Genomic DNA, 12687 nt, shown 5'->3' with positions numbered 1-12687 from the left:
TGCTTTAACCACTAGACAATGCTTCTTCTATTAATGCAATCCACTGCTTTGGAGAGAAAAAAAAACTCATTACATTCTTTCTAGCTGGGAGCAGGAGTATTTATTTCCATTGGTATTTTTAGTCATTGGGTTGGTATAACCTTAAGTAAAGCAATAATTAGACTAAAAGTCTAGTATTTTTACAAAAAAAACAAAACCGTGCCATATCAAAAGAGATCAATGTTTGATCTACTCTGGTATCCTGTCTCCAGCTGTAACCAGTGCTGGATTTTTCAAATCCAAAGCATAAAGACTCCATCATGATCAAGATTGTCAGCAGAACTTTGACTTCTGAGATGAAGCAGGAGTATATTTTTAACGTTTGTCTCTTTTCTTTTTTATAACCAGTTTAACAAGTGCCATGTGCAATGAAGTGTTGTCTTTATCTAAGAAGTTTTCTGACTCTTTAACTGCCATTGGGGTAAGATATGAGAGCATTTCCTTTTTATTGTTTGTTTAATTTTATAAACATAACCTCTTTAAGAGAGATTCTCATCCACTGTGAAAACTGGCTTTATGTGCAAGACTAGAAATAGGGCAGGCTGGAGTCCTCTCCAACCCCAGCCAGATCCAGAACACAGAGCACCCTTTCAGCAGATCCACCACTGTTGCTAGATCCTGTGATATGCCCTGCCTTCCTTAGGCTGGTTTTGTAGCAACTGGATCCACAGAGTTCCTGGACCTACTAGGTATCCCTCTGCCATTCCCCCAGACCACTCCCCTTGAGTGGCCCACACACATCCAAGAACTGCAGCAGCCCCTTACCCAGCCCCTTCTTTTATATGCATCTGTATTAAAAAAAACAAAAACACCCACATACAACATTGGGAGCATTATCACGGGCAGTATGTTAATAGAGGGGCTTCACGTCATAAATTATCCCATAGTGACTGATAAATCCCCTGGTGTTTGTAATGAGGAGATTGAAAGGCTAGAGAATCTATTCCTTTTTTTTTTCCTGTTTAAACAAAATCACACTCTCCCTATAGCAAGTTAACCTACTTAGAAAACAAACTTCTATTTAGTGCTCTGGCTGGAAACATTTGCACTTTGTTCCTGAAAAATGTACAGAGGATATTACTAGTGTAACATAGCTTGTGTGACCTGAAATGGGGGAGGAGTGAAGACCTTTATGGGAGTCAGGGGAGCAGAGGTGATAAACTCCACCACAAAATATTTTTGAACTTACCTGACAATCAAGTGATCTGGCACAGTCCAAAGGGAAAAAAGTTGCTCTTTAGAAATAGTTTTGTGAAGCCATGTCTGGTAGGGATTATCCAGGGAGCATGAATTCTTATCAAAGACACGGAAGTTTCCCCAGGCTTGTTGGAATTTTAAGAAGAGGCTCCTGCGAGCTACTTCAGGGCATCACTGGATATCTTTTCAAAGTTATTTAAAAACTAACATAATTTATTGGATTGCTTTTATTTTGAATAATTTACATTGCTTCCAGTTATTTCAGATGAATCTGCCTATTTCTGCATTTTCTAAGCATGTTTTAGCATATAAATGTATGCACGCAGAAAAAATTAGCCATGAAATATTAATCAGACCCAACTCAGGATATTCAGAGCTAAGGATTTCACTGCAACTTTATTTCTGCCCCTTGGTGCATAGGCATTCAGGAGGGTTTTACGTTACAGGAACATAGAGTTCAGGCCCAAATTGTTACTGGCATTTGTGCAGGGTATGAGAAGTTGGGCACAAGGAGCTCTCCGACCCCGAGTATGCTCCACACAGGGGACAGCCTCAAGCCCTGTGCTTGGTGCCTCAGAACCACTACCCCATCCATATGTGCCTTCAGGGGCCACGTTGTGCCAGCGGGGAAAGAGATGATGCTGGCTCCCACCAGCACTAAGGAAAGCAGTAAGCATCATCCAACAGGACTGTACAAGCTGTGTGGATGGGAGCTCAGCAAAAAATGGTGTCACAGGGAGTCCAGTCCCTCCTTGAGCTCCTTACAGAGACAGTGCATCTTTACACTGCTCCCATCGCAGGATGTACAGAATGAAAATTACATGCATCTAACATGATAATTATAATGTGCATAGAGTTAACCACCAACCAAATTTTCCAAATATTTGGCTAACTCACATACCCAGCTGGATTGATTCCGGACAAAAGGTAACTTTCTGGGAATGCCACAGGCCTCTGCAATAGTTGTTTAGAATGGAAGAGCTCTATCATCAGAATAGCAGCAGTGCTATATAATTCAGGCATATAGTCATTATAATGTAATTGTGGCCTTTTTCCTAAAAGTTAGCAATTATTCAGAACTAGGAAGTATCTCCTTTGTTTATCGCTCTAGATTTCTTTCTTCCTGCTTGCACTTACCATTGATTCTTACAATCAATAATGTTTAATTGACACTACTTTCTTTATGTTTAAGAGGTTTGTTGATAATCAACTAAACAAGGGGATATGGAATAGATTTTCTAGTTCCGGACAATAAAGATACTGTTCTGCTATTTCTCTTTCTACCCTCATTCTATCCTCCCCCTCCCCCTTCCCCCACTTTCTTTTGTTCTTCCATCTCCCTCCAAACTGTCTCCACTTCTCTCCTTCCTGTTCTTTTAAAGATACTATTTACCTCTTCATAAACACATTTCTGTACTTAAACTGCTTACAAGGTGTGAGGATATTTGTCCTGTTTCTTTAACTCTGTAACAGAAACCAAGCAGAATGGGGGCCTGCGAAAGTTCAAAGCAGAAGCTCTACAGTGAATTGAAAAAATACTGTTTTATTTGTTCTAATAAAGTTCCTGTTCAGTGTTAGACGAAAGCAATTCTTTTTGCAAGTCTCTGCCATCATTATGTGACAAGGCAAAGTGCAGAGAGAAAAGAGGATCTGACCACATCTACCATTTAAAAAAATGCTCTCCACTGGCCAGTCCTAAATTCTTACAGATGGCCTCAAATTCTGTGGCATTTGACATAGCCAAAGAATCAGATAAAACAATGAGCCCATCTTATACACTGTGATACCGTACAAGGCAAGTACAGAAGTATAGACAGATGAGTGTTAAATGTTATCAAAAGTAGTATGCCATAGTATTAAAATTATCTTGAACTTTTGTATTTCCTTGAAAACCTTATTTTCATCAAATAGAATCAAGCTGAGCCAAAGCCTTCGCAAAATTCATACAGCCGAAATTGATCCATTACTAAGCAAGTATATTACTGTTAAATATCTGTGTTTAGCCCTGGCATTACATCTTGTCAATATTTGTCTTTCTACAGAGCAACAAGAAGGCAGAGCTCCTTAACCCAATGGTCAGTAGTGTGCTATTAGAGGTAAGCTTTCAATTTTTTCACAGTAGGAAAAATTTTGATAAACTCATTTTGAAATGAAGCATACACATTTTTGTCCCTATAAAGAACCATAAAAATGTAATGGTAATGGCATTGTAATTCTGTGCCATCTCATAAACAACTCCATTTTGTGTTCAGAAGTCATCCACAAATGCTGGACCAGAGCAGTAATACTAAATTTTGTCAGGATTCCTAAGAACACTGACAGAAGTGAAATGCTTTTCTTACTATGTGTTGTAATGTATTGACTAAGCTGGGTGAACAATTCACAATGTGCAATTTATTCAGCAAGTTTAGCCTTTTTTCCTGCTCAGATATTGCCTATGAACAGACTAAGGTTATTAATCTATTCATTATTTGTGATTGTGCACATAAAATATTTGTCAAACAAATAATTTCAGCCTATGGTTAGCTTAAACAGTTTACTGTGATTATTCCTTCCAGGATTCAATATTCACAGTTTGAGCTGCAAGGATACTCAAGTATAGTAGTGTTATTCTTCCTTCATTGCTTGAACCTAATCTTCAAACACGACAGTGATCTAAAACAAGTTTTATTTTGTGATTAAATTAATCTTGCCCATGATCCCACACACATACAACCACACTAAATTGCACTTGTATAAATATTCACAAGTGCATAAAAATAAGAGCAATCTTGGTCAAACCAAAAGTCTGTTGAAGTCAAAATGTTCATGAATATTTTTTCTCATTCTTCACCCAGTTCTAGTTTTGACCAGGAAAGGCTCAGTAAGTTTTAGAAAGTCCCTGCTTTCTACTCGGTTTTACACTCAGGTTGACTGAGACAGAAGGAGTTCAAAAGATCGTAATATCAACAGACAGTGATTGGCTCATATAGGATTAAAGTTTAATATATCTGTGGCACCCATTCTTTTGCTCTGCCAACTAGCCACATATTCTCTTTAAAAATAAAAATCTATACAGTACAGAATGCACATTGTTACTATGTAGCTTTAACCTACCACTGGGGACCCATTTACAAAAAAGGAAAAAAGATCTATTATCTGAATAGTCAATAGCAAATAGACCAGTGGTTCTCAAACTTTTGAATTGGTGACCCCATTCACACAGCAAGCCTCTGAGTGTGACCCCCCTTATGAATTAAAAACTTTCTTTTTTATATTTAACACTATTATAAATGCTGGAGTGAAGCATGGTTTGGGGTGGAGGCTAACAGCTCGCAACCCCCCATGTAATAACCTTGTGCCCCCCTGAGGGGTCACAACCCCCAGTTTGAGAACCCCTGAAATAGACTATTTTGTATTAAATAAGCAATGTATTTAAAAGCACTATTGTAAAGATTCCTGGCTTTATAGTAAAGATTCTTTTTTTATTTCCTCTTATTATGGTGTAGAGATTAAAGTTGCTGGTACCTAAGTTGGCACATTTTACTGTACCATAACTCTTGGATAAATTCCTAACAAAGCTTGAGCCATGACATTTGGATCTGAAGTTGAGGCTCACTCCATACCACAAAGTTTGAGGTATCCAGGTCTTGTATACCCATACGAAGATTTGCCATTAGTCAGCCCAGAATTACAGCATACTAAAGAAATGTGAGCAGCTGTTCTACATTGTATTGGAAATTCAGTATATAATATAATAGTGCATTTATGCTGCAATATATGAATAATTTTAAACTCACTGATTTCAGCCATGCTACATCCTCATGCAGCAGGTCTGAAATTAGCTCTGTGGGTGGAAAGTTTTGATGCTTTTTGTTGAGGAAGTTGATTCTGCTCCTGACCACATGGAGGTATATTCCACCTACATTACACACACAACTCTCTCTAGAAGGTGATGCACAGTCAAAGAGGGGACAACATACCTCTGTATATAATGATGCTTGCTTGCTATAAACTTTTTACAAAGAAGAAGAAAAGAGTTATTATCTGAATATGTACTTGAACTTTCCGAAAGCCTTAGGTAAGGTCGTTTAGCTCTTAAGCACACTAAGCAGTCATGGGATAAGAGGGAAGGTCCTTTCATGGATTAGTAATTGATTAAAAGGTAGGAAACAAAGCATGGGAATAAATGGTCAGTTTTCACAATGGAGACAGGTAAATAGCAGGGTCCCCCAAGGATGTGTACTGAGACCTCAGTGGTTCAATATATTCATTAATGATCTGGAAAGGGGAATGAACAGTGTGATGGCAAAATTTGCAGACGATAACTATCTTAATTTTGTAAGTCCAAAGCTGACTGCAAAGAGTTACAAAGGGATCTCACAAAACTATGTGACTTGCCAACAAGATGGCAGATGAAATTCAGTGTTGATAAGTGTAAAGTAATGCACATTGAAAAACAATCCCAAATATAAGTACAAAATGATGGGGTCCAAATGAGCTGTAATCATCGTGGCTAGTTCTCGGAAAACATCCACTCTATGTATAACAGCAGTCAGAAAAGCTAACAATGTTAGGAACCATTAGGAAAATGATAGATGATAAAACAGAAGATATAATCCCACTATATAAATCCATGGTATGCCCACACCTTGAATACTGCATGCAATTCTGGTCACCCCATCTCAAAAGAGTTATAAGAATTGGAAAAGGTATAGAGAATGACAACAGAAAGATTAGGAGTATGGAACATCTTCCATAGAAGGAGAGATTAAAAAGACTGGGACTGTTCATCTGAGAAAAGAGACAAGTAAGGGGGGACTGAAAGAGGTTTATAAAATCATGAATGTTATGAGAAAATGAATAGGAAAGTATTATTTACCCCTTCACATATCACAAGAACTAGGGGTCACTCGATGAAATTAAATAGGCATCAGGTTTAACACAAACACAAGGAAGTACTTCTTCACACAATACACAGTCAAACTGTGGAACTCATTACCAGAGGATGTTGTGAAAACCAAAAATATAACTGGGTTCAAAAAGGAATTTTATAAGTTCACAGAAGATAAGTCCATGAATGGCTACTAGCCAAGATGGTCAAGGATGCAACCCCATGCTCTGGGTGTCCGTAAACCTCCAGCTGCCAGAAGTTGGGACTGGAGGACAGGGGATAGATCACTTGTAATTGCCCTCTTCTGTTCATTCACTCTGAAGCATCTGGCACTCGCCCCTGTCGGAGACAGGATAGTGGGCTAGATGGACCATTGGTCTGACTCCATATGGCTGTTCTTGTTGTAATTTCCAGTGTACTTGGATAGAGCTTTTAAAATCTCACATGAATTTGTATCCTGATGTAGCACCAGCCAGACTGAGTATAAATAGAGTCACTGAGATGCATGAAAAATACGTTACTGAATCACATCTTTTCTCTCATTAGGGCTGCAACAGCACTACCTATATTCAGGATGCTTTCCAGCTATTGCTTCCGGTTCTTCAGATTTCACATATCCAGACCAATTGTTTGAAAGCACAAGAGTGACAGTTTCCCAGCAGTTGTCATCACTGTGTGTAAAAGAAACCACAAACCTAATCTCTTTAATGTATGCAATTTGAAGAGATGGCACAAAAGATGTCTGGCCACAGAGGGGCCTTTTGAGGACACTAAACGCCGTTTTGCACAGGCAGTACTGAAAAATATTTGAGAAAAATCAAATAGAAGTTCTTTAACTAGATGTAGTTACTAGAATAGGTAATTTCTTTTCAAGTTAGTGTATATTCTTCACGTCAATTTAAACTGATGAAGTGTTTATTGAAGTTAGTATTGACTTCAATATGAAGCAGGTAATTAATGTTGACACTTTCAATTCTAAACAGCGATGTCTGAAGGAAATTTGAAAACAATGTTTTTTTAACATTTTGGTCCAGATGCCCCATTTTAATTTTCAGTTTAAAATGTTTACTTTTGAAAGTTAGTTTCTGTATTTAACCTTCATTAACTCTCAAGTTAACTTAAGCAAATGAACTCTGTTTTGAGCATTCCAATATTATTTTTTCAGTGACAGTCTGATAGTAATCCTTAGCACTCATACAGTGCTTTGGTGTTCAAAGAGCTGTACATTAAACAAACTTCAGCTAATGAAAAATATGCATATCAGACATTGTACTGAAGTGAAATTGTCTGAGCCAGTTAGAGCACAGGCAAAACTGTACATGTGCTGACCCATAATTGTATACTTACTGTATTTATGCCAGTCCCCTCACTCTGATTGGCCGAAAGACATTATAGGCCAGAGTAGAGGGATTTGTAGAGTAATCATACTCTACAACTACACAGTAATTCAGCAAATCCCTTCACTTTGGTTGGCAGTTGCCCTTGGAACTCCCAATCTGTGTGCCCATAACAAACGTATTGCCTCATCTTCTCATCCTTCTCCTCAATCTATCATTTCACCTAAATCTGGTTTTTAAATACAGTTTGTTTGTTTTTAATAAAAGGGATTACTGCTAGGGAGGGATTGGAACTAAGTTTTCCTATAAGGGTCAAAGAGGAGGAGAAGGAGATATGAGAAGATTGAGTTGGGTGAGACAAGATAGGGAGGTCACAAATTGAAGCATGTTGTGGGAACATGGAAGAGGAATTCTGTGCACAGAGCCAACCTGAGAGGGTGGAAAGCACATTTCAGTATAACAGTAATTTAAGGGTTCTTGTGTTAAACTTGGTGATATGCATATCTTGGGCTTAATAAATTCACAGTCTTCAGCCTCAGAGTTTATTTTGGCCAGGTTAAAATTATTACTTCATAACAGTAGAAACCTTTAGTTATTTAAGTATCCAGTTCTCCTGAATTGTCCATGTTTATTACATTTTTCTAAACTACACTGTAATTTTTCATATTGATATAGTGATTAGCTCTATTTAAATATTATAAAATTGTAGCTAACATCTGAATGTATTTAACCGTTGAAGCAATGTGTTCACACATCATAAACATAATCAGAATAGAATACTAGGAAATGTTATAATTGTATTTGTTAGAAATGAGAAGCCATTTATCTGCCTAGGCATGGTAACAGTAGGGAGCCTAAATAAGAGATGACAGAAAGCAGGTCTGTGTCTCTGCCTTACATAATGAGGTCCATATTCTGCTGTCACCTGTGTAGTGACTATGTTTAATATTTCATTATTTAGATGGGAGATATTCATTATGTACTTCTGTGGTTTGTTATGCACAATTTCTGTTCTGCCTGTGCAGATGAACTTGGCAAGCTAAACCTGACATTCATTATTACTTGCACCATCTTGAAATAATAGCCCAATATGAAACAAAGAGGGGCACTTGGGAAAATATAGAAAAGATACTGTAAACTGGTAGGCAAACTTACTGGCTGGGAAGGTAGAATAAAGCTCTCAATAGTCCCAAAACAAAAGCAAATAAATTTGAAATATTAGGTATTAACCCTTTTTTCCCCAGCATCAACCAGTTGGGACGGGAGAGGACACCCTTCCCCTTTGATAGCCCCACCTAGCTACTACAGAGAGATCCACACTAACTTCCTAGAACCTGGGTCTCTCCTTTTTGTTCCCCTGCCCCAGAGAGAAGAAGCTTTGTACTTTGTTTTCATATACCAGGTCACATGTTTTCTCCTAGTCATGTGCCCTGCACCTGCAGCTCCCAGTTTTAAAGGGCACAAATCCACAACGGGTGCACTAGGATGTGTGCATGCCTACAAGGCCTAGTGCCCTACTATGGATACCTCGTTATTTAAAGCAATATTTTTGTTTAATCACAGTGTTGTCAAACTAGTATATCGTGCATGATTAAAATCCTGTTTTCATTTTAAAGGGAGAGTGTCATAAAAAGTAAAGTGCCTTTATTTATCAGTTATTACGTTTTAGATGTTATTGACTTTAAATTAGTCTGACCATTAATTATAGTTGAGAAAAGCCTTTCAGTTCAAACCAGACTTATCAGAATTGTGCATTAGGTATGGGTAAGTGTGATGTTGCTGCCAAATGAATCATTTCTAAGGAATAGTTATGGCAGTTTCATATTACCCCTATGCAGAAGTTAATCCTTTTGGATTTAAAATTGGGCAAGTGTCTCAGGTTTCCTCTGGCATTCAGAGCAAGATACATATAATTGAACCTGACAAGGAAACACTGAAGGGGACAGCGAAAATTGGTTGTCTAATAAAAATGTTCTTTTAACTAAAGATTGAACAGAATTGTATGGGAAACCCTAGGGGATACTGTAAGGAGCTGTTGAGGGAAATTATTTGAGACGGGATTTCTTATTTAAGGTGGTCTTCAGAACAGGTTTCACTGTAGTACTTAAATTATGCATGTAGTGTATCAGTGCTTTGACCTTAAGTGAAAAGAATTTTTTTTAAAAGAAAACAATATATATAATTCCTCGTAAAATCTGCACAAAGAAAATCTCAAACTACTAAACCCTAAGTATTTAATTAAAAAAAAATCTTGTTTATGAAAGTCACTTATACTCATGGACAAACCAGTTTTTCATATTGTAGAACATGATATTTAGTTGTTGAGTAATGATTCACTTTTATGAACACTTTTACTATCCAGAGATGAAGGCTTCAGAATAAACTAGGCTTTTACACGCATTGGATTGAAAAAGTGTGTTGAGCTGGAATGTCTGCACATTTGCAAACCTGAAAATAATCCCAACTATTTCAGGTGACTGCATCTAGCTCAACTTTAGTTTGGTTTCAAACTATTTTACAGGGCATTTTTTGTATGTCTGTATCAAAAGTATTTGCATTTTTTTTCCAAAATGGAAAAAAGAAAGGTATAATTTATTTATTACTGCTATTTGCTGTTCAATTATAAATGGCTTTTCTCAGTGACTGACTCCTACACTACAGCATCCACTGCCTAACACCACTGAACAAAGGAACTGCCACTTCCACTTTTTTGAAGTCCCTTAGATTATCAACTGATTATCTTTTTCTAAATTGTAAAACATACCTCTTTCTTTTTTACTTGTAATAAATGATTGCAGCCAGCAGCATTTCAGATGTTTTATTAATGATGCCAGTGTCATCAGCAGGTTAGGCTTCATAACAACTTCAATGAGTCTGAAAGGTAGACGAGTCCTGTTTGACACATTAGAGAACTTTTACCTTGTCTGACTCACAGAAGCACTTTGTATCACATGAACAGTCACCCACTAGTAGTAGTATTTATTCGACATTCTATTTTTAATTCAAAATGACAGCCCTGTCTCTTCTATTGGTCTCAAAGGAATGGAAAGACTGGGTAAGGACTTTTCTGAGATCTTTTTAAAGCCATCTCAGAGCAAGGCTTAAAGTGACACTGTCAACTAATCTGACCTACTTGGAAATTGTTGCAATCTGACTGAAATGCCCTCTGGACTTTAAACAAGTATAATTCGTTTACTGAAAAATCAAATTCTGCTACTGAGAATATGAGGACTAAAATAACCACTCTTATCATAGGACCTATGCATTCCATTATTTTGATACCTGACTCAGCATATCAACAATATTGCTGTTGTTGTTGTTGATGATTGTGCATAAATGTGGAATCAAAATGAAAACAGTCATAATTTCAGCTGTATTCACAAGCCAGGCAGGGAGAAAAAAAGGACATGATCTGTGGCAAAAGGGAAATTTTTTTTTTTTTTTTTAGGATCTGATAACAGTACCAGAAGAGACTTTTTTTTAAAGTGCTGAGCATTGCTCAAAATATTGAAGAGATGACATCTAATTAGTTCCAGCAGGATCTGAGTCACAGCCTTTCTGAAGTAAAACAAAAATTAAGCATGAGCATGCAGAAGATGAGGCAAAGATTAGAACATTCAAAGAAATAAAACACAAAGGAATGAGGGCAGTTACTTTGAAAGAACTGATCAAACTTGATCTGCAATGCTCACTTCCCACTATCATTTACCTCCAACCCTTCTCTCCAAAATGCAGACCTGCTAAAAAATCAGCAATAGAGGAGTTTCCCCACTTTGTGTCCCATTACCATCTTTGGAGAAGATTCTGTAATGGAGTTGAGCTCTATTCATTCCAGTTCCTAATTGTTTCCCCCCTACTCCCCCAGAACTTAATGAGACTATTACCTATATACAGGGCCGGCTCCAGCATTTCTGCCGCCCCAAGCAAAAAAAAAAAAAAAGCCACGATCACGATCGGCGGCGGCAATTGGAAAAAAAGAAGAAAAAAAAAGCCGCGATCGGCGGCGGCAGTTCAGCGGCAGGTCCTTCGCTCCTAGAGGGAGTGAGGGACCTGCCGCCCCCGAATTGCCGCAGGTGCCGCCCCTCTCCCTTGGCCGCCCCAAGCACCTGCTTGTTAAGCTGGTGCCTGGAGCCGGCCCTGCCTATATAACATCATAGTAAAGTGCATAAACTGTAGAAAACAAAACAAACCCCATAGCAAGGGCTAATTGTAACTCTATGAATGAAAGCTGCTGCTGTTGAAAAGGGAAAGCATGAGGACACTACGCCCAAGTAAATGACCAGTCTTTCTCTTGTGCATGACAGGGTGGAGGTGCATTTGGCTGCAAAGTATTCATAGATTCCAAAGCCAGAAGGGACCACTCTGATCATCTAGCCTGACCTCATGTATAACACAGGCCATAGAACTTCCCCAAAATAATTCCTAAAGCAGATCTTCTGGAAAAACATCCATCCTTGATTTTAAAATTGCCTGTGATAGAGAATCCACCACAACCCTTGGTAAATTGTTCAAATGGTTAATTACCCTCACTGTTAAAAATGTACACCTTATTTCCAATCTGAATGTGTCTAGCTTTGACTTCCAGCCATTGAAGTGTTCTATACTTTTCTCTGCTAGACAGAAGAGCCCATTATCCAATATTTGTTTCCCATGTAGGTACTTGCAGACTAATCAAGTTACCCCTTCACTGTCTCTTTGTTAAGGTAAATAGATTGAGCTCCTTGAGTCTATCACTAAAAAACTGGTTTTCTAATCCTTTAACCAGTCTCATGGCTCTTCTCTAAACGCTCTCCAATTTATCAGCATCCTCTTTGAATTGTTGACACCAGAACTGGACACACTATTCCAGCCGCAGCCATACCAATACCAAATACAGAGGTAAAATGACCACTCTACTATTACCTGAGAATCCCCTGTTTATGCATACCGTGATCACATAAGCCCTTTCAGTCACAGAGTCACACTGGAAGCTCATGTTCAGCTGATTATCCACCATGACCCCAAAATCTTTTTCAGAGTCTCTGCTTGTCAAGATACAGTCCCCCATCATGTATGTATGGTCTACATCAGGGGTCCCCAATGCGGTGCCCGCGGGCACCATGACACCCACTGGGGCGTCTAAGTGCGTCCGCATACTGGCCGGCGGACGAGCATCCGCCGAAATGCCGCCGAGAAGCAGCGTCATCCAGAGGCGGCAACGCTGAATTGACGTTGCCGCTTGTCAGCGGCATTTCAGCAGAT

General features: G+C 38.4%; 1 protein-coding gene across 1 annotated transcript in view; it reads left to right on the top strand.

Annotated features, from left to right (window-relative positions):
- The window catches only part of FAM114A1 (family with sequence similarity 114 member A1), a 58878-nt gene extending 49774 nt beyond the window's left edge, over positions 1-9104 (top strand). Inside the window, exons 12-14 of the mRNA XM_024209951.3 lie at positions 388-460; positions 3279-3332; positions 6656-9104. Coding sequence (XP_024065719.2) covers positions 388-460; positions 3279-3332; positions 6656-6757 — 229 coding nt within the window. The 3' untranslated portion in view covers positions 6758-9104. The remainder of the gene's footprint in view (positions 1-387; positions 461-3278; positions 3333-6655) is intronic.
- The last annotated feature ends 3583 nt before the right edge of the window (positions 9105-12687 follow it).

This window comes from Terrapene carolina, unplaced genomic scaffold, assembly GCF_002925995.2.
Source record: "Terrapene carolina triunguis isolate 2854851 unplaced genomic scaffold, T_m_triunguis-2.0 Scaffold66, whole genome shotgun sequence".
Lineage (NCBI taxonomy): Eukaryota > Metazoa > Chordata > Testudines > Emydidae > Terrapene > Terrapene triunguis.
Note: the sequence above shows the minus strand (reverse complement) of the source record. Positions and strands in the feature narration are given on the sequence as shown.